Source organism: Ovis canadensis, chromosome 4 (genome assembly GCF_042477335.2).
Source record: "Ovis canadensis isolate MfBH-ARS-UI-01 breed Bighorn chromosome 4, ARS-UI_OviCan_v2, whole genome shotgun sequence".
NCBI classification, from domain to species: domain Eukaryota; kingdom Metazoa; phylum Chordata; class Mammalia; order Artiodactyla; family Bovidae; genus Ovis; species Ovis canadensis.
The window spans coordinates 107,714,092-107,736,500 of NC_091248.1; the positions used below are offsets into that span (position 1 = coordinate 107,714,092).

The 22,409-nt window shown below is 43.5% G+C and overlaps 1 protein-coding gene across 2 annotated transcripts; it reads left to right on the top strand.

Annotated features, from left to right (window-relative positions):
- The first annotated feature begins 2,312 nt into the window (after positions 1-2,312).
- On the top strand, positions 2,313-21,816 carry GARIN1A (golgi associated RAB2 interactor 1A). 2 transcript variants are annotated; one of them, XM_069588832.1, is made up of 5 exons: positions 2,313-2,449; positions 12,304-12,488; positions 13,285-13,531; positions 15,062-15,180; positions 21,448-21,816. In XM_069588832.1, the coding sequence occupies exons 2-5, from the start codon at positions 12,325-12,327 to the stop codon at positions 21,644-21,646; spliced, it is 729 nt and encodes a 242-aa protein (XP_069444933.1). In that variant the 5' UTR covers positions 2,313-2,449; positions 12,304-12,324; the 3' UTR covers positions 21,647-21,816. The 2 variants fall into 2 exon arrangements, with proteins under 2 accessions (XP_069444933.1, XP_069444931.1); XM_069588830.1 differs by lacking the exon at positions 2,313-2,449 and adding an exon at positions 9,753-10,020.
- Positions 21,817-22,409: the final 593 nt, after the last annotated feature.

The window sequence follows — 22,409 nt, forward strand, 5'->3', positions numbered from 1 at the left end:
ACTCCTGCACTTGAAATTAGTGATGGGCAAGGGTTTTAATGCGTACATCTGAGGTTTCAGATCTTAAAGTATAGGAGCAGAAAAGTATGTAAAACGCTTTGTTTAAAACATAAGGGAAATAAACCTTTGAACGTGGAGGCAGGTACACTTGGGGCTGCCCTGTATCAACAAGTTGTCCCAGCCTAGGCCAAGGCTATTAGAGTTTTCTCTTGACTCCATCTCTAAAGAAAAAGAAAAGTGATCCTTTCTGACAGCCCTTCAGCTTCAGTCCCTGGAGAAGACTTGAGTCCAGTAGGTGTTTTTTCTCTGTGTTATCTACTCAATTCTGATTGTTCTCTGGGCTAGCTGGTGAAATGTCTGTGCTTCACTGATGATTGTTTCTGCTCTCCCAGACCTAACAGCTTGGACTTTCCAGAAAAATGGAGATTTTTTTTTCCTTGAATTCTCCTTCATCCCCACTCAGTATTGAAACATATTCATTCCTCTGTGTATGTAAATTAACACACTCATCTTGGGGCACACATCCTTTTGTATATGGTGAGTTTGATTTACTGTTGCTAAAGGGTAAGAATGGTGCACGGTGTCCTCTGCTAAACTAGCTCTACTTTCTGAATGTTCTTTATTCTATTTTTGGCTGTGCTGGGTGTTTGCAGCTGTGCGGGCTCCCTGACGAGAGTGGGGGCGGCTCTCTAGCTGCAGTGCTTGGACACTTGCAGTGGCTTCTCTTTGGGGAGCACAGGTTTTAGGGCACATGGGCTTCAGTAGTTGCGGCTCCTGGGCTCTAGATCACATGCTCAATAGTTCTGTGGGCTTAGTTGCTCCTCAGCCTGTGGGGTCTTCCTGGATCAGATATCAAACCCATGTCTCCAGCATTGGTAGGCAGGCAGATTCTTTACCACTGAGCCACCAGGGAAGCCCTCTTCCTGAGTGTTCTTAAACACAAGTGCTACTACCCCAGACTTCCCTGGTGGCTCAGATGGTAAAGAATCTTGAGTTCAATCCCTGGGTTGGGATGATCCCCTGGAGAAGGGAATGGCAACCCACTCCAATATGCTTGCCTAGAGAATAATGTGGACAGAGGAGCCTGGCTACAGTCCATGGGGTCACAAAGAGTTGAACACAACTGAGTGATTAACACATAGCCCAGAAACCAGTGGTTTGGGCATCACTTTTATTTATTGTGCTGTGATAATTCTTAGTGCTGTTGGCAAGTATTTCCAGCTTCTCACCTTCTGGGCACGTGATAAAAGATTGCACTCTTTAGTCTTTTGTGATTGGCTGGACTTATGTGACTTGTCTTGGTAGCAGAGTACTCTCAGAAATATATGATGTCTTCCCAAGAAGCAGAAATATAGTTGGCTTTTTATCTCTGATTTCAGGCAGTTTCACGCCATAGCTGCCCTTTTGTAGACATTTTTCTTAGATTTGGTGTCTTTTCTCATTTTTATGCCTCTTCAACTACTTTGGGGCATTTTGATCTTTTGGTTGGAGACCCGCACCTGAAGTCTCTTTCCCAAGCAGTTTCGCTTAATGGAAATTGTTTACTGAGTGCCACAAATTAAACAAGGTCTTGGCTCTAAAACAATTTAAACTACTAACAGGTTTCAACAGAGATGTGATGAGTAGGGTAAACAACTGTCCCTGTGCCTGGCAGAGGGGTTTCCTTGGTTACTGGATTTTCAGTGTTAAGAACTGGAATGGTTCTGGTCAAACCAGGACTGTTGGTTACCATACCGACAAAGCTGAGTTTGAATTTTCTTTTGAGTGATTTTTGTCACTCCAAGCATCTCCATTTTATCTCTTACCGTTTAGGGATGCCCTGGAGGAGGAAATGGCAACTCACAATACCCAAGGTATTCTTGCCTGGGAAATCCCATGGACAGGAGCCTGGTAGGGCTGCAGTCCATAGTGTCGCAGTCAGACATGACTGGGCAACTGAGCATGCACTTGGGGATAATAAGCAGTTGCCTCTGTGAACCCCTGTGAGATCCATAGTCTCTCTTGATCCCTTTACCTTCTTGCAAGCTGGCCAATTCTCTTCTGAACTCATCCTGGGGTGCTTTTTCAGTGATAGCCAACTGTATCCAATTTTAAAATTCTATTCTCTTGACTCTCCTAGCTTATTAGGTAGGTTATTAAATAACTAAGTTACTGCAGGCCACAATTTTACCAAATGCTTTGCTACTGTATAACATGGATTGCTGACCTTCCAGCCTCCAGTAAGATCTTTGCTGCCCTCCACGTTAGTTATTCATACGTATTAAGTGTTTCTTTTTAAATAATATGTAACACCCCCTCTAGGTTCTGATTTATCAGTCAGGACAAATTAGGTTATACTGCAGCAACCACCCTGAAAACTTTGCAGCTTAGAACAGAGAACAGTGGCCGAAGGATATCTTCCCAAGAAGCAGAATTGAGAGCTAATCAAGAACTATTCCCTTTGCTCCAGGTAAGGGGCTGTCATCACATCCACACAGTGGAACATCACAGTCCCTAGGCTGTTGTGTCTTCCATTTGTCCCCACTCACCTGACTGCATTTATCCTGTCCCTGTTCCACCAGAGTACATTAGATGTGCGGCACATGGCTTGTTTCAGTTTATCGTTCTCTAGCTCAGCCACGTCTGAAACTGTCAATAGCAACTATTGTGCATCATGCAGATTCTTGAATTTGAACTTGACATGACTGAAGAGAATTCTTGGGTTGTTTCCTTTGTGGCGGAATATATAGTGAATGTGTTCTACCTGCAGGAGAAATAGCTGAAAGGTTATTGACTAGAAGGGTTATTAGTAGTCACTTGTTCAGTCAATAAGTCATGTACAATTCTTTGTGACCCCATGGACTGCAGCACGCCAGCCTTCCCTGTCCTTCGCTATCTCCTGGAGTTTGCTCAGACTCATGTCCATCGAGTTGATAATGCCATCCAACCATCTCATCCTCTGTTGCCCCCTTCTCCTCCTAGCCTCAGTCTTTTATAGCATCAGAGTCTTTTCCAATGAATTGGCTCTTCAAATCAGGTGGCCAAAGTAGTGGAGCTTCAGCTTCAGCATCAGTCCGTCCAATGTGTATTAAGGTTGATTTCCTTTAGGATTGACTGGTTTGATGTCCTTGCTGTCCCAGGGACTCTCAAGAGTCTTCTCCAGCACTGCAGTTTGAAAGCATCAATTTTTGGGCGCTCAGCCTTCTTTATAGTCCAACTCACACATACGTACATGGCTACTGGAAAGATCATCATTAACATTCCTCAAATATTTCTGCCCTTGCCTTCCAAGCACATGATAGAATCGCACTTTCTGATATCCTTGCATTGAATTGGGCCATATAATTAGTTCTGGCCAGTAACTTGTGAGTAGAAATGATTTGTGTCAATTCTAGGTTGGTGCATTTAAGCACAGGTTCAGAGACCTCCAAAGCACAGGCACAGAGCCCTCTTTGCTTCTGCCATAGTCACCAGCAAAACTCTAGATGGATTTGTTCCATTAACATGGGTCCTGGAGCAGAGCCTTCAGCTGATCCCTGATGAACATGTACACAAGAAAAAAACTTTGCCTTTTTTTTTAATACATTGTATTCTATTTATTTATTTGGCTGTGCCAGGTCTTAGCTGTGGTATGTAGGATCTTTAGTTGCAGCATGTGAACTCTTAGTTGCTGCATGTAGGATCTAGTTACCGACTAGGGATTGGTCCGAGAGCTCAGAGTCTAAACCACTGAACCACCAGGGAAGTGCCCCTCTGTTGTCTTATGCTACTGCGATGTGGACTTTTTGCTAACTTGGCCTATCCTGATAACATTGCTTATAGCACCTACTGCGTGCCGGATGCCAGGCATCAACTAAAATCTCATCACTACCTATCTCAGATAATATGCAAGATAGAAGGGGGGATGCATGTAAACAATATTTCATGGATTTACTATAGAATAATATGGCTACATAAATAATATGGACAGTGGCTACATAAAGTTATTTATGGACAGGAGACGGATATTAAGGATCTGAGTTTTATTTTTAATTTCTTTATATTGGTTGTGCCACGTGGCTTGTGGGATTTTAGTTTCCCAACCAGAGATTGAATCCAGGCCCTTGGCAGGGAAAGCTCAGAATCCTAACCAGTGGACCACAGGGATGTCCCAGAGGATCTGAATTTTTTAAAAATGAATAGGCTATCTAGTTAGGAAAGAGTTTCCCAGTAGAGAAAATAGTGTGAGTAAGGGCGTGGAGCTGAAACTAAGCAGTTTAGAGAACTGCAACTATTTTAAACTATGTTGTTAGCTTGAAGCTGTAACTCTAGTGCCATCTAGTGGAATAGAATGAAGAGAATGAACTGCTTTAAATGTATGCTTTCTGGATCTGAAGCGCTGCACTCCTGAAGCTTAGGATAAGTATCAGAATATTAAGGACTAGAAGATACGATTTAGTTCAGCACTGTCCAATAAAGGTATAATGCAAGCCGTATATATGATTTAAAATTGTGTAGTGGTCACATGAAAAAGAAAAAAGAAACAGGAAAAGGTATTTTAAACAAATTTTAGCTAACCTAATACATTAAGAATATTTCAATATGTAATCAACATGAAAAGTTATTAATGAGACGTTTTACATTTTTTTTTTTGTTCTAAGTGTGTGTTTGTATTGGTGAGTCTTTTACACTTACAACACACCTGCATTTGGATTAGCCACATTTCAAGCGCTCAGTAATCACATGTGGTTGGTGGCTAGTGTATTGGGTGATGTCTTATCATTTTTACCACAAAGGAAAAAGAAGGAAACTAAGTAACTTAGATGATGTCATTGAATTAATTGATGGTCTCTTCCAGTATGCAGCTCTTTTGTCTACATCACGGGTTGGTTGGTGGTTTTTTTTTTTTTTTTTTCCGTTTTCAAGGACACTTCAAAATGCAGTAAAGAAAAATAAGTCAATAATGAGTTTTATCACCCTAGAGGTAATTCTTATGTGGGCACATGTGAGATTTTTTTTCCTAAGCAAACTTATTGTAACAAAATTTAAAATTATAAAGGGCCTATAACTTACAATGCTTGTTTTATGTGCTGCTTTGCACACACAGTATTAATAATGCCAACAAACTTGATTTGCTTTATATGGCAAACCTATGCCGATTTGATGACTCAGCATTCATCACTTGAGGGAGTTCCCTGGTGGTCCAGTGTTTAAGAATCCGCCTTCCACTGCAGGGGACCTGGGTTCAATCCCTGGTCAGGGAATGGAGGTCCCAGATGCCACAGGGCAACCAAGCCCGTGTGGCACAGCTATTGATCCTGTGCTCTTGAGCCTATGTTCTGCAATAAGAGAAACCCACATGCCCCAACAAAGAGCCCACATGTGGCAATGAAGACCCAGCACAGCCAAAATGGAAAAAAATAAAACATATATTAAAATAGTTTTAAAAAATAAATCACCACTGAGCATTAACTGTCTTTATTGCTGTTTTCTTTCTTCTTTTGGATTAACTGAAAATTCTTCAGTGTTGTATTTTCCACTATGGATTTATTAGTTATATCTCTTTCGTTTAATTTTTTTAATGGTTTCTCTCTTCTAGGATTTACAATAGACATCTTCAACTTACTACAGTCTACCTTCAAATGGTATTATACTGCTCATGTATAATGTCAGAGCCATGCAACAGTACATTTTATCACCACACTCTTATTCAATGTGCCATTCTTGTCATGTATTTTACTTCTGCATGTGTTCTAAATTTGATGTTACATATTGTATTGTTGTAATTTTTAAAACAACTTATTTAAAGAACTCTTAAAGTTATATACAATATATATTTTAATATGCATATTTAAAATTTTGCTCATATATTTACCGTTTCTAGGCTTCTCTGTCCATGCTGAAGTGGGTAGCCATTTCCTTTTCCAGGGAATCTTCCCAACCCAGGGATTAAACCCGGGTGTCCTGAGTTGCAGGTAGATTCTTCAATGTCTGAGCCACCAGGGAAGCCCTATAATATATATTTTAATATGTATATTTTTAAAGTTTACATATTTACAGTTTCTAGTGTTCTTATTCTTTGTATAGATGTAGGTTTACAGCTTCTATTACATTTGGAAAGTTTCCCACCCTTATTTCTTCAAATATGTTTTTGGTTTTTTTTTAGCCTCAACAAGTAGAGAGTTATGTCTAAGACAGCCCTAACCATGTCCACAACCCTGATCAGACTACTTTTAGAGCTAGTAATGGTTCTTCCAATATGTGGCATACTTTGACAAACATAGTTGCTTCTCAGCAAATATTTGTAGGGCCATACATAGGATAATTCTCTAACACTTTTTATTTTAAAATTTATTTATTTCAAAAGGAAATACATGCTCAAGGTAGATAATTCAAGCATATATATATTTACTGTATATACATACTATATACTATATATATTAATATATATTATTATACATATATAATATTTAAATATAATACATGCTCAAGGTAAATAATTCACATCTATATAATACTTACTGTATATATATAGTATATACTGTATATAGTATATATGCTATATATTTATATACTATACATATATATACTGTATGTGTGTGTATAGTATATACTATATATAGTATATATACTATATGTATATATACTGTATATGTGTATATAGTATATGTACTATATATAGTATATACTGTATATACTATATATTATATAATATATACATAATTATATATATACTGTATACAGTATATACTGTATGTGTTATATATTTTATATATGCTATATATAGTATATACTATAGTATATAGTATATATTATATATATACTGTGAAAAATAAGTCCTTTCTTTTCACCACAGTTGCCAGTGCCCTACCCCTCCTAACACAACCACATTTTTATCCTCCCAGAAGTTTCTGGGCATGTTCAAACATGTTCATATGGGTATATATTCTTTTAAATTCATTTTACCCAAGTGATGGCATATTATATATATTGTTCTGCATCTTGTTTTAACTTAATGTCTTGGTAATCAGTCCTTTACTCCTTGGAAGGAAAGTTATGACCAACCCTAGATAGTATATTCAAAAACAGAGACATTACTTTGCCAACAAAGGTCTGTCTAGTCAAGGCTATGGTTCTTCCAGTGGTCATGTATGGATGTGAGAGTTGGACTGTGAAGAAGGCTGAGCGCCGAAGAATTGATGCTTTTGAACTGTGGTGTTGGAGAAGACTCTTGAGAGTCCCTTGGTCTGCAAGGAGATCCAACCAGTCCATTCTGAAGGAGATCAGCCCTGGGATTTCTCTGGAAGGAATGATGCTAAAGCTGAAACTCCAGTACTTTGGCCACCTCATGTGAAGAGTTGACTCATTGCAAAAGACTCTGATGCTGGGAGGGATTGGGGGCAGGAGGAGAAGGGGACGACAGAGGATGAGATGGCTGGCTGGCATCACTGACTCAATGGATGTGAGTCTGAGTGAACTCCGGGAGATGGTGATGGACAGGGAGGCCTGGCGTGCTGCGATTCATGGGGTTGCAAAGAGTCAGACACGACTGAGCAACTGAACTGAACTGAACTGAATCATTCCTTATCAGTATATATAAAGCTACCTATTTTTTCATGGGCTGCAAACCATTACATTATAGATTATGGTTAGGGTTAAGGTTAGGGTTTGTATCATAATTTAACTGCTGCCCTGTTGATGGACATTTAAGTTGTCTCCAGTCTTTTGTTACTGCAAACAGTGTTTCAGAGAACATTCTTCCACTTATTTAACACTAGAACTTCCTATGCAAGTGAGTGAGGTACTCTAGCATAAGCGGTCATGCTGATGTTCTCTATATTGTTTAAATTTTTGGTTTATGCTACAAACATTGTAAGAGAAGTTTCCTGTTTGTTTTTTGTTTTTTCTTTTTGCAAGGAAAGGAGAAATAATGTTACAGAGTGCACTGAGATAAGAAAAGGAAAGTAATAGTCTTGAAGTGTTTAAATCCCTGGTCTTACAGACTTTGCATCAATAAAAGAAGAATTTTTTCTTCTAATGAGTGGGTCTTAAGAAGAAATAAGCTAATCCTGCTTCTGATGTCACAGCTTTGGGAAAACAATGAGAAGCAGGTTTCCCTCCTGATAGGAGAGGCAGCAGAAGATTCAAGCGCAGTCATGGTGGACTGCAGCAGTGTGTGTCTTGAGAGTTTAAAAGATGAGAGAACTCACCCCTTGGCCTGTTGAAGCACCAAGTGAGCCTGTAGCTGTACAGCCAATGTCTGAGAGAGGTAACAAATGGCTCATCCCTCCTCAACTTCATGCAACCTGAAGATGCCTTTAAGGGAAAGTTTCGTGTCCTGGAACCAGGGAAAGAATTGCAGTGGGAGAGGAGTAGTTGGCACCACCACAGTGGTGAGCTGTTAACTGTCTAACCACCAGCTTTCCAAGGGGGCGGTGGAAAGGGGAAATACATATAAGTATACACTTTTTTTCTTAAAAAAATCTTACTTTATAACATTTTACTTAATAAAAATTTACTTTAAAGCACACAATTTACAACAATAGACTACACAATATTCTACTGTAACTTTCAGATGCCAGATGATTCTCATAGAAAGCTTTCATGGATTTTTGTCGAATTTTTGTGTTCCTAGCCAACCTGTGTAACTAACAAGCCAGTGTAGTTCTGACATGAATGCTGGCTAATTTTTCCACTTACATTCGTGAATAAGGGGAATGTGAAATAACAAAGTCGCCTTTCGGAACTCTGTTAAGGATAATGACCAGCACCTTCTTTGCTAATTTAGATAATACGTTTCAAATCCTGGAAGATCATTTCCTCAGATTTTTCTTTGTGTCCACAGTGTAACAGCTATAGACACTCTTTTAATTGGCATCACTGACATTTTCTTTATCCCTTTAGACAATCACAATGGCAATAAATTAAGGCCAGATTTTAGCACTGGCTGATTTCCATTGTGTAAACACCTCCCAGCATGGCTGGTTTCAAGACAGCAACCACTGTGAACTTTCTGTACACCCTGAGAAGAGAGACGCAATGGTAGCACATTATATATCATTTCTACCAATAGAAACCAATAACCCCAAGGGAATAAAGAGACATAAAATAGAGTAAAACGATTAAGAAGTGATGAGTTTGGGCATCTATGACCTTGCTTTTTATATAACTTATTTACTATTACCAGTTTATATTATTAAATTTTAAATAATGGCTGTGTTTAACTGGCTCGTTCAAATTCCTAAAAAGATAACAGTTGGTTTTCATGATCTTTTCACTGATGCTCCAGCATACACTTCCTCGTTCGCGCACAGCTTCCAAATAAATAAACCTCTTTGCTTTTAAACATCAATAACCTGATGTTAAAAAAAAATTTTTTTTTCATCTCATGAGGTGGGAAGGAAAGATTGGGCTGCATTGTGGCCCCCATCCTGACCTCCCCTGGCCTGGTGAAGGCCTGGCATTTGGGCGAGCAGGTCACACAGAGAGAGAAAGTTTTTGTGGGAGGCTTGAGAGACTCCCTTGCTACTCTGGCAGCTCACAATCAGGCCACAGCCTTGGGAGACTCGTTTTCCTTGTGTGTGTGTGAGGAGGCTGAGTGAAGAATGGAGGAGGCTGCTGGTCTGTAGGGAGTAGGGAAGGGGAGAGACACGCCCTGCTCACTGCCAACCCTTCCTTGCCTCTTGTCTGCCTTCCTTTCCTGTTGTTACCCGTCACATTCCTTGATGTCATTTCTGCCATTGTGAGCCCGCAGCATCCCCCACCCCCCCAGCCTGGGGGACAGCCCTACATCGGGAGGGGTGGTGCTGTGGAGGTGGGGGAAGAAGAGGTCACAACATCACCTTGGAGTTGGGCTGGGTCTGCGTGGAGCCCCAGAGATGTTCCCCAGCCCATTCTTCCCAAGAACCAATGAGTAAAATTCGGGGCCTCCCACCTGAGGTCAGGGAACCAGGCCCTGGAGTGGAACTTGGGGTGGAAGATGGCCTCCTTTGTCAACTGATTCATTCTCCAGAATTCAACTTGTTCTCTGACTCAGTGGTGTTTGAAAGCATCTTTGTCCAGGTACCCTTGTGCACTCAGGGACCCTCTCCTCACCTCCCCCCCACCCCTGTACCCCAAAGCCTAGTCCCAGGGTTTGGCCCCCAAATGCCATGGCCTTTGAAAGCCGTGGGGAGGAGGAAGAAGCAGGGAAGCAGGTAGAGCCAGAGAAAACAAGAGTGTCTAGATCCCAAGTTCACCTCGGTTTGTGCCTACAGCATCACAGGCCTCCCTGCAGTTCAGATACTTTGGGGAAATAGAGTTATACCTGCAGAAGGAGATAGCAGGACCCATTTTCCAGGGGTGAGGTGGGGGTCCACAGTTCTGGGGCCACCAGTACATACCGACTGGTAAAACGGGGTGAAGGCGGCTGTCAGAATCTCTGCTCTGAAACCCTAACTCCTTCTTTCTAGGATGTCTTACAAACACCCTTGCATGAGAGCAAGGTCCTGGACAAATTAGCCTTGCCCAGATTCTACTGATTCCCAGAAGAGTAGTAATATGACCCACTCAAGTGAGTGAGTGTGGCCTCAGGAGCATGGAGCCACCAAGAGCACGGGATGGTCATTTCAATCCATGTGACATTTTACCAGGGTGCTCCCCCCCCCAAGTGGTCTGGCTGGTGACCCCCTGTGCTACGTGGCAGGTATAGATCACCAGTTTGTCAACAAGCTGTGTGAGGGGCAGGAGATGCAAAGAGAGATGAGATAGTGCCCCTGGCCAAGAAGCTTGCGACTTTGGAGGTTCGACGGACATAATGTGAAATGGCAGTTGTTAAAGAAAGCTCTATGTCAGAGGGTTTAGACCTGCTGAGCCCTATAGCATGAGAAGAGCAAACCCTCGACATGGGCGGTTGTGGAAGCTTTCCCCGTATTCTGGGAAAGCGCGTCTTTGAGGTGTGCCTAAGACTTTGGTAAGCAGAAGAGTTGGCAGTGAAAACCTTTCAGGCAGAGGGAAAGGTTTTCAAGCTCTTGGGTGAAGCCAGGAGGCTGGAATGCACAGGGAGGGTCTGCAGTCAGGAATCTATTTGGTGGAGTTGAAAAGTGATGAGAACCCCGGGAGAGAGGGTGGAAATAATCGGAGGTGGGTGTTGAACTTAATTTGGAGACCGTTTCACAGAGTAGTGAGACTCTTTCTGATGAGGTCCCCCAGGTCTCAGAGAGCTGGTTCATAGCTCCAGGTCTTCCCCAACCCTGAGCTGCCCCAGGAGACTCAGACGTGCCAGGGAGGGGAAAAGCCTGCCTGCTGAAGCTAGCTCGTCAGAGCTAAAAGCTGCTTTGAAATGATCCAGCCCAGAGTTATGCTGCTCCCTCCTTCCCCTCTCCTCAGTGTCACCAGCTACCATCACTGCCAAGAAACATCACCTGCAAACATTGATGTATTACTCTCTGTGTGTGGCCCTCTGTGTTTTGTAGCACATATGAATTTCATTCCACAACATGGGCTTCAAGAAATGTTACTCTTATTTCTTCTCAAAATCAAAATTCACTTTTCTCAGAGTACCATCTACAAGGCTTGTGGAAACCTACATTTCAGGCATTGCTGGGGCTCTCCCCCTGCAGATCCATCGCAGGCTGTGAATGGCCTTGATGATCTTGCAGAGTCTGGGACACTGGGAGAAGGCCCTCTGGTCTTGGGAACATAGGGCTCACCCCTTAGATCCTGATCCCTGTGCTTTCTTGGATGCTACAGTGCTGGTGCTTATCTGCCTGTCCTGGACAGTGAGGCGTGGGGGTGTCTCAGCTGAGACTGCGCCCAAGTGCCAGGCTGCCATCTTCCTGTCCTGCCACAGCCCTGAGCGCTGCAAGAGAACAGGTATTCCTCTCAGGACCCAGCAGCAAGCCAGACTGACCATCATTCATCTTGAGGGAAGCTCCCCAAAACTCTCTCAAGTTGGGCTGCCTGGATCTTCCCCATTCAACAGCTTTTTCCTCATTCTCCTCCCCTTCTGGAACTTTCTTTGCATAATCCCCCTTCCAGACCATTAGAAACCTGTGCTGCCTTCTTCTGCCCAAGGACGGAGGAATGAAGTGGTGATCAGCTTTGTCTTACCAGTACGTCCTTTTAAAGTTAGTCATGCAAAGGACACAGAGGAGGGTGACCAGCTTCCTGTTGCCAATGACCTAAAGTCTCTTTGGGGAGAACCCACAGGAAGGATGGATGGCAGGTCATGGCCCAGCCCGGTGCGCAAGAACACAGGTGCTCCAAGCCTGTTGCCAAGTTGAAGTGCCGTTTTCTAGCACCTGTAATCTTCCACCCCTGTCTTCTGTTTCTCTCTGACTCCATGTGCCTGGGGCTAACTTCTAGGTCACTAAGCCGGGGAACTGGATGGATGACTGTGAAGGGCCAACCACTGTGATCCTTGGGGTGACCTCATCCGTACCCTCCTTGCCACTACCCAACATCCTCCTGATGGCCAACATCACCTGGCCCCAGGGTCAGTTTTCCACCTGGAGCACACCTGGGAGTGCCCCAGTCATCACCCTCAGCAGGTAAAGGAAGATTTGAGGGAGGTGCTGGAAGGGGCTGAGTGAACAACTGAAGTGTTTTGCCACTGGTCTCTAGACAAGAAGAAAGGACAGTGTTCTTTAGCATAAACTGTGTAGACTTCCTTCGATCATTTAACAAGTATTTATTTAGTGTCTGTATGTACCAAGTGCTGTACTTGGTGCTAGGGTAGAGCACCAGATCCTGTCTCTTCCTAGTTTTCGAGAATCTTGGCTTCCTTTTGCTTATTTTTGTTTTGTCAATATAGACTTGGAAGTTTTCAAAAAGAAAGGTGAGCGATATGAAAGTCAAATAGGATTATGAGGTATTGAAATTGAAAAAAAATACTGGATGTAAAACACCAGACCTCCATCCTTCTCGCTACTCTTTCAGCACAGTTACTCAGGATCTAGGGAGGAGGAGACCTGGAGATGGAGTCAGAAAATCTTAGTTCCCGTTCCTACCTAAGAAGATCTAAGCTTGGGCAAATCACCTAGCTTCTCTGAGCCACAGTTTCAAATTCTGTAACAGGGAATTAATACTACTTATTGTTCCTTCATCAAGGGGTTGTTGTGAGGGTTAAATGAGATTGCACACATCAACCATCAGCCATTGTTATTGGTTTGAGCAGACTCTTTAATAACCAAGGCTCTAGAAATCAGAGAAGAATAGGTTTTAGTGATCTTTTCCACCCTCAGACAACAAGCTTTCGCTCTCCGGCATCCCCCAGAGGCAGGAGTCTAATGGGTTTCATTAAAACCACTGGGGCCTCTGTCATGGGAATTTCCTGATTGTGCCCAGGATTCTGCCCCTGAAGTACGTGGAACTGCGAATCTACGACCGGCTCCAGCGCATCCTAAGGGTTAGGACAGTGACTGAAAAGATCTACTACCTGAGGCTCCACGAAAAACACCCCGAGACCGTGTTTCAGTTCTGGATCCGTTTGGTGAACATTCTGCAGAGAGGTCTATCCATCACCACCAAAGATCCAAGAATCCGAATCTCTCACTGCCTGGTGCCCAAGTTGCCCTGCCGCTCTGCAGAAACAGTAAGTTTCACCAAGATCCTGCCAAGATCCATAGGGTCAGCTGGGAATTGGAGATGTACCGTCTCTGGAGAATGGATGGATGTTAGAGTCTAGCACTGCGTGGGGATCAGCAGCCTTCTTTTTCAAATCAGTGATATGCGCACACCACACTGAGATCTACAGACATTAAAAAGTAATTTTATTTTCCTAAAAAGAGATAAAGTACTGAACTCACTAAAAAATTGTTTTCTGGGTTAATTTTTTTTTCTCAGTGTTATAAAGGAATAATGTTCACTGAAGAAAAATCAGAAAATTACAGAAAAATCACCCCCACTCCTCTCTAGCGCTAAGCAATCATTTGGAACATTTTGGCCTATATTCTTCTAGTCTTTCATCTTAATTTTTAATTTATATCTTTGAGGACATTACATATATAAATATATTTCTCAATGTTGCTTTTTTTCCAGTTTAGATTATATCATGTATCATAAGCATTTCCCATTTCTTTCAAAAGCCCTCTGTACACATCATTTTGATAATTTCATGCTATTCAATTGTATGAATGAGTTAAAATTTACTTCACCATTCCTCTAATATCGGACATTCAGAGTAATTCCTAACTTTTCCTTATTGTAACTGATGCTAAAACAAGCATTTATGTATAGTCCACATTTCTGATGGTTTTCCCAGAATAGATTTAGAAGCAGAATTCAAAGGGTGTGAACATTTTTAAGGCTCTCAGTACATATTGTCAGATTATTTCCAGGAAATTCATACCAAATTCTACTCTCTCTAATAATATGAGTGACTGTGTCACTGTATCCTTATCACAATTGAGAAGCATAAATTTTCCTTGTCTAATATGACAGGTTAAAAAATAAAGTAGCAGCTCTTTGATTGTCAATGAATTTGAACGCCAACTTTTTTTTTTTTTTTTTGCACTATCTTTTGCTTTCTTTGGCCATTTTCCTGTTGGCAACTTTGCATTTTTCTAAGTTGATTTATAAAACAGAGCTTTTTATATGTCGGGAACTTTAAGCCTTTAATCATGAGTTTTTGCAAATATTTGTTCTAAGGATTTGGTTTTCCCTTTTAGTTTATTTAAGGGTTTTTTTTTCCTTCTTCTTTTGACATACAGAAGGCTTTCCCAGTACCTGCTTAGGGTAGAAGCATAAGAAGGAAAAGCATGATAGATTAGATAGCCTTAAACCTCCAGATTTCAAGATCTAAACACTTGCTTCATCACATTTAAGTGATATGCCTTAGGTACTTGGTCACTGACTTCGAAGTCAGCCTTACAGCTCTGCTGCTCTCGTTCCTAAGGATCAGACCTTGGCTCTAGGCAGAGTAGCCAAAGCAGTCCATCAGGGAGAGGAGATCCTGCTAGGGGCCCTGCTTTTGGTCTGATGATTCCAGGGCTTAACATTTAAGGAACAGTTCCCAGGACTAGGCTGGAAGACATAAGTGAATTTCTTCAAGGTTCTGGCCTGAGAAGGCCAAGAGCTATTGGAGATCAGACCCGGTCATCTGACTGTCAATTTCTCCATCCAGTCTGAAAGCAGCCTGCCATCATCCTCCCAGCCCAGTGAGAGCTCCATGCTGTTGGCTGCCGAGCAGAACAGTGACCGTTTCTTGAAACTCTCAGGAACTTCCCAGCTCACAGTACCCAGGTGGGTCCTCCATGCAGGCTGCCCTGGCATCCCTTGCCCACAGCCTAGAGTCATGGTGGGGTGGAGAGTCAGTGACACCCACTGCCTACCCACCTCAGTTCCTTCTTTTCACTTTTGGCTTTTACATGTAATGTTTCCCCTTCATTTTATTATAAGCCTGTTCTTGGAAACAGGATCTGTGGCTGCTTGATCTAAATATTCCCTAGGCAAACCCCAGTGTTTTCATATGGAAGATGTTCAGTAAAAGGAGTGAGGATGAATAGGTTAATTCAAAGAAGGGTGATAATAGCAGACTTACGGAGTTAGATGTTGACAGTCCCAGCTCTCAAGGGTCCCTTGGGTAAGACAATCCTGAGGCCTCTTTGCCTCATTTATCTATTCTGTAAAATGGACAGACATTAACCCATAGAGGAGACTACAGCTGGCTCCAAAGCTTTACTATCTACTAAGTCACTGTGTTAGATTCTTTCTGTAACAAGTGATAGAAAAACCAACACAAGATCATGCAGTCAATACATTGAACAAGTACAAGTTGGAGGGCATCATCAAAATGCAAAAATTTGTTCTTCCTTTTATAATTTTTTTTCAGTGGGAAAAGTCTTCCTCTTGCTCCTGAGTAAAAGCTGGTCTCTGGGCAGGCCCCCTAAGCATATATGGGCTCCTTCTTAGAATATAAAAGGGCTCTTTGGTCCCTTTAAACTGCAACAGCAGCCTCAATTCTGAAATTAAAACACCCAGTGCCTGAAAATTATCAAAATTCTGAAGTGGCCACATCACCCCCCTTCAGTCAGCATGGCCTTATATTATGATGGCTCTTCTTTGTGGGGACTGGGTTGTCACTCCTCTCCTTCAGGTTTCTGATTTGATTTTATTGTTGAAGATTTTTTTTAATATAATTTGTATTTATTATTTATTTCTGATTGTGCTGAGTCTTTGTTGTTGCACAGCAGCTTGCTCTAGTTGTCATGCTCAGGCTTCTCGTTGTGCTGGCTTCTCTTGTTGAGGAGCATGGCCTCTAGGTGCCCGGGCTTCAGTAGTTGCAGTTCGTGGGCTTAGTTGCTCCACGGTATGCGGAATGTTCGCGGACCAGGAATCAAACCTGTATACTTTTATCCACTGTACCACCAGGGAACTGTACCACCAGGGAACTGTACCGCCAGGGAAGCCCCCACGATTTTTTTTTTTTAATGTGGACTATCTTTAAGGTCTCTATTGAACTTGTTACAACACTGCATCTGTCGTTTATGCTCTGGCTTTTCGGCCTTGAGGCATCTGAGTTCCCTGACCAGGGATCAAAACCGAATCCCCTACATTAGAAGGTGGAGTCTTAAACACTGGACCACAGGGGAAGCCCCTTGTTTCTTGATTTTGAAACTGACTTTTTCTCTTAGGAGCTTTCTTGGGTTATTTGAAGTCCCTTCCTTACCACCCCTCGGGCTTCCCCGGTGGCTCAGAGGTAAAGAGTCCACCTATGATGCAGGAGACACAGGTTCCATCTGCGGGTTGGGAAGATTCCCTGGAGGAGGGCATGGCAACCCACTCCAGTATTCTTGCCTGGAGAATCCCCATAGACAGAGGAGCCTGGCAGTCTACAGTCCATAGGATCGCAAAGAGTCAGACAGACTGAAGCAACTTAGCATGCGCCATGCACTTAACACTCCTCACCCCAAGGCAAGCCCTCAACCCCTCCCCCGCCAGGCCCTGGATCTGCAGGCATCCGTGCCCACCGGGCACTAGCTGTCAGTGTCCCCTGCCCTTTAAGGGAGTCAGGCAGGGTTCACAGTGGCTCCAGGCTGGCTCTCTCCCTGGTACAGTTCACATCTGGTCCTCAGAAAACGACCGACTACTGGATGGGGGACTGTGCCTCCTGGACACAGACGCACACAGATCCTCATCACTCCATCCATCATCAAAGAAACCCGCTCTCCCATTTCTCCCACCCTCCATACTCCCTGGGCAGGAGTTGTGCCCCCAACTACTGAGTTTCCCAGACCCTGGGGACTACTGCTCAAGGACTCTGGGTGGTCGCAGAAAGCCTCTCTCCTTCAGCTGGGGTGGAACAAGGCAGCAGCTCTGTACAAAGGACTCGCCACACATCCTGTCTCTCAGTGCTTCCATAGCCTCGCTCTGGGGTCGCAGAGGTGGTCATGCCAGGTCAGTTCTCCCAGGCCATTTGTTGTTGTTTAGCTGCTCAGTTGTGTCCCCCTCTCTTTGACCCCGTGGACTGCAGCATGCCAGGCCTCCCTGTCCTTCACCACCTCCCAGGCCATGGTTCACCTTTACATATACTTGGCAGTCTTTTTTTTTTCTGACTTCAAGATTGTTTTCTTGAATTATAATATTAAAATTTCTTCTTACGGTATGCTCACTATATGTGGGTTGGATCATATTTGCTATCTAATTGCCTGCCACTTTCTTATTTCTGAAACTCAAGGAAAGGACTTTTGCTCTCCTCTTTCTCTTAAGGCATTAGCTGCTTTGTTCGTTTTCGTGTTCCTTCATTTTGGAAGTAATTTTTGTTTCTTTAGAAATGGCTGATGCTTTTCTCAATTTTGTCACCGCATTTATAAGTCTTTAGGTTCTGGCTGGCTTGGCTCTTTCCTATATGCTCTGTCATTGTCTTAACTGAGCTCATTCTGAAATGCCGGGTTGCGGTTTTTGTTTGTTTTGCAGGCACGTCTTTTTAGCGTGCATTCGTTGTCTGTAAGGAGTTAAGATGCTTCATAGCCTCTTTCTTCCTTGGATTATGATCTTGGATTATGATCCTTTTCTGATGCTTGTGTTTATGGAAAACGGTTTTCCTAAACCTTTGGGAGTGAGGGCTTGGTCAAGGTAGCTGTCTGGTTTGGGCTCAGAGCTCCCTCTTGTGTTGTTTTTGTAAAGTATTTATGGACTTCCCTGGTGGCTCAGATGGTAAAGCGTTTGCCTACAATGCGGGAGACCGGGGTTCAATCCCTGGGTCAGGAAGGTCTCCTGGAGAAGGAAATGGCAACCCACTCCAGTATTCTTGCCTGGAAAATCCCATGGATGGAAGAGCCTGGTAGGCTACAGTCCATGGGGTTGCAAAGAGTCCGGACACAACTGAGCGACTTCACTTTCTTTCACTTATGGACTTAAGCGTTTTAGGATTCCCATGTTGTGTTCCTATTTTTAGCTGATTTGTTCTCTTTCCTTTTCTTCTATTGTTCCTGTCTTACTCAATTTGGATTCCATTTCCAGAGGCCATGTCCTGCAAGGGAGAATGTTCTGGTGGTTTTGAGAGTTCTTAAGGCACATACTTCAACAGCCTCTTCAGACTGTGCCACAGACCCCTTGCACTTACTTCCCCAGTTTCCTTCTTTCTAAATTGGCTGGTTGCACTTTCTCCTGAGACGCTGCAGGCAATGTAGAAGCCCTCCTGTTTACAGGCACATCAGATGCCCTGCTGCTTCTCTCTGCTGTCGCTCACATAGATACTGACCCCCTGGGCCTTGGGGCTATCTGTAGCTGCAATATTTTATCTGAGCTTTTCTCAAACAGGCCTATGTCTGTGGGATTCATGTTGGCCTAAGTTGGAGGGGCAGGGTTTGACCCCACAGAACCATTGTAAGTTTGCTTCTATTGGATGCCTCAGAGAGATTCATGGCTCAGGAGAAATTTTTTACATTAGTTTCTCAGCTTGGAAGTTACTGGACCCTGTATCATTTCAGATCTCAAACCAATATTGAGACAGTCCCAAGGATAAGGATTTTCAACAGAGACTTTTGTTTTGACCCAGAATCCAAGTTGGAATCGTTGACCCAGAATCCATGTCGGCTTTGACACTGGATGGATTTCTCTCTGGTATTCCCTGCCCCTTTAAATTAACTCATTAATTTTTGACTGCACAGGGTCTTCACTGCTACACACGCGAGCTTTCTCTAGCTGCAGAGAGCAGGGGCTGCTCTCTAATTGTAGTGCACGGGCTTCTCATTGCGGTGGCTTCTTTTGCCATGGAGCGCAGGCTTAGTAGCATGTGGAATCTTCCCAGACCAGGGATTGAACCTGTGTCCCCTGCATCAGCAGGTGTATTCTTGGGTACCAGGTGTATTCCCTGGTATCACTGGATCACCAGGGAAGTCCTTGATATCCCCTTTTGTCAAGAAGGTGGCTTTGAAAGTCCTGGACTTGTGCAAATATCTTGACCGGTGTCAGATTCGTGATCTCCGAAGAGAATTTAGCTTCAGAACCAGGGCCAAGGCTTCAGGCACTCAGAGCTTCATGTGGCAGAAGTTTTATTACAGTGGAAAAGAGACAGTGAAAGCTTCTGACATAGACATCAGAAGGGGGACGGAGAGTGCCCCACTCACTAGTCTTATCAAGGCTTTATATACTTCTTCAGTTGGTTAGTAACCAACAGGGAAGAGCCCCTGGAGAAGGGCATGGCAACCCACTTCAGTTTTCTTTCCTGGAGAATCCCCATGGACAGAGGAACCTGGGGGGCTAAAGTCCATGGGGTCATAAACAGTCAGACATGGCTGAGTGACTAACAATTTCACTTTTCACTTTGGGCTTCCCTGGTGGCTCAGAGAGTAAAGTGTCTGCCTGCAATGCAGGAGACCCCGGTCCGATCCCTGGGTCAGGAAGATCTCCTGGAGAAGGAAATGGCAACCCACTCCAGTACTCTTGCCTGGAAAATTCCATGGACGGAGGAGCCTAGTGGGCTAGTCTATGGGGTCAGACTGAGCGACTTCACTTTCTTTCTTTCATTAAGAGTAGGTCTTACCAGACCCACTCCCACAACATACATTTTTTTTTTTAACTTTATTTTACTTTACAATACTGTATTTGTTTTGCCATACATTGACATGAATCCACCACGGGTGTACACAACATACATTTTAAGATAACAGAATTAGAACTAACAATAGGAAATAATAGGAAAGTTTTACCAGATCCACTCCCACAACATAAGATAACAAGATTAGACAGAGGGTTATTGTTAAGAAGGAGAAACATGTCCTCAAGCAAGAAACATTGTTATTACATAATCATTAGTACAGAGCTTAAGGAAAAACATACCCTTGAGCAAGATGTGTTGTTTTGTGTAATCATTGATAAGTGACTCTTTGCGACCCCCATGGACTGTAGCCCACCAGGCTCCTCCATCCATGGGATTCTCCAGGCAAGAATACTGGAGTGGGTTGCCATTTCCTTCTCCAGGGGATCTTCCCGACCCAGGGATCGAACCCAGGTCTCCTGCATTGCAGGCGGACACTTTAACCTCTGAGCCACTGGGGAAGGAAAAACATACCCTTGAGCAAGATGTGTTGTTTTGTGTAATCATTAGCTCTGGCTTTAAAGAAAGTTAGTCTTACAAGAAATAGATTGTTGCCATTACAACTCACAGTTTAAAAAAAAAAAGTCTCCTGTGACTAAGATAAAGCAATATAGAAAAAAAAAGTTTGTTCCCTTCTCCTCCTTGAGGGCCTCAGATTCCTTATCAACCTATCTAAGAATTAACTTTCTCAAGTTAATGTCCCAGGAGCTGGGTCCCAATACTTAACCTCCTGGGCCACATGGCCATGAATACCCAAGGCCTGGACTTCCCCTGAGGATCCAGTGGTTAAGAATCCACCTTCAACGCAGGGGACATGAGTTCAATCTCTGCTCCGGGAGGATTCCACGTGCCACAGAGCAACCAAATCCCTGTACACTAGAGCCTGTACTCTGCAACAGGAGAGGCCGCTGCAGTGAGAAGCCCAGGCGCGCACAGCGAGAGAGCAGCCGCCACCCAGCACACCTAGAGAAGCCTGCACGGCGGCAAAGAACCAGCATAGCCCCAGTAAACAAACAAACCCAGGGCCGGGGTCACCAAGACTGGCCAGCCCCTCAGGCAGCCCGGCTTGAACTCATACCTCATTGATCTTTAATTTTGGGCCCTGGGGATTTTTACTTTAGTTTTCATAAATGTAATGATACATTTAAAATTGTGTGGATTATATTTTATCTAGCAGTTATAGGTGTTTCATGGCAAAGACATTTTTAGATTATTAGTCCATATTACCTGTCTCTGGCTAAATAACCCTAAAATTATTTTCATTGGAAAAAAAAACTCATCGCGCTTATCTCTGAATACTAAGTGTGTGTTATTTTTAACTTTCTTTTTGGTGTCTTTTCACTTCAACCCAGATCTGGGTTGAAGGTATCTGTGCTGGAAAAACATAATTAAACAACAGTTTTAAAATTCGATTCTTACCAATGCTTTCTTTTTCTTCTGTTGCTTTCAATGTTCCTGGGCTACTCCAGAAACACCAGCAGTGCCACTGAAATAGAGAATTTCAACTTCGACGACAACACATCCTTGACAGCATCATCCCTGGTCATTTCGAATATACCCATGAGAGCCACATTGAGCCACAGTCTCTGGGAACAAGAGAATGCCGATGAGTACAACACGCAGGCTCCTGTAGCCAGTTCCTTAGGAGAGAACTTCTGGGGACCCTAACACCTGGCCCAAACAGGGTGGTCTTCCCTAGCTTCATTCAGTGCACTTATTACAAACTTCTATAGGGCAGTTTTCCTATTGTGGCCCAAATGACCCTGGGAGAGCTAAGATGGTGTTTAAAACAAGTTGCTTCTGTACGTCCATCAGTAAACCTCCAGATGAGTCCCTAATTGTTGTAGGTTGTGCTATGGAAGGGAGGGCGGGGCCCTAGGCTGGAGAAGGACTAATTAGGAGCAATAGCTCACTCCTTGGGCAAACAAGTGCGGAAAAAGTGTTCTGTTTGCTCAACTGAAACCCCAAAGCAGCCAAGCAAAGCCAAAAAAGCCAGTCTCAAGGAAAGGGCCTGGGGAGAAATCCAACTCTCTCCTACAAGGGAGAGGTCGGAGAAACAGAGACAGGGTTGCTACAAGCCCAAAGTGAAAGAAATCCTGAGACTGATGGCGACTGACTGGGAGATATTTTTGTGGTGCCCCACTTACCCCAAGCAAGAATGTGTGTCTTCCTGCCCCCATACCCTATGTTAAGTGTAAAGCTATGAATGTTACATAAAGGTATGCGTGGGGCGGTGGGGGGGGGGGGGGGGTCTGGCTCCTTGCTGCTCAAAAGCCAATGAGCAGGCCAGGTTGGTGGAAAGGAAAGTTTGCTTCATTTTAGAGGGCTGCCACTTGGTGGGGAGAGTGGTGGACATCTGTCCAAAGGCAGACTCCCCGCCCCTGACAAGCAGAGGTAAGAGCATTTATAGTCAGAGTCTGGGGCAGGGGGC

What these genes read in the sequence shown, in the direction of transcription:
- GARIN1A (XM_069588830.1), top strand. Translation starts at nt 9,868, where the DNA reads ATGAGTAAAATTCGGGGCCTCCCACCTGAGGTCAGGGAACCAGGCCCT. An exon ending in CCAGTCATCACCCTCAGCAG is followed by an intron (nt 12,489 to 13,284) that starts GTAAAGGAAGAT and finishes GATTGTGCCCAG; the next exon opens with GATTCTGCCCCTGAAGTACG. An exon ending in CCTGCCGCTCTGCAGAAACA is followed by an intron (nt 13,532 to 15,061) that starts GTAAGTTTCACC and finishes TTCTCCATCCAG; the next exon opens with TCTGAAAGCAGCCTGCCATC.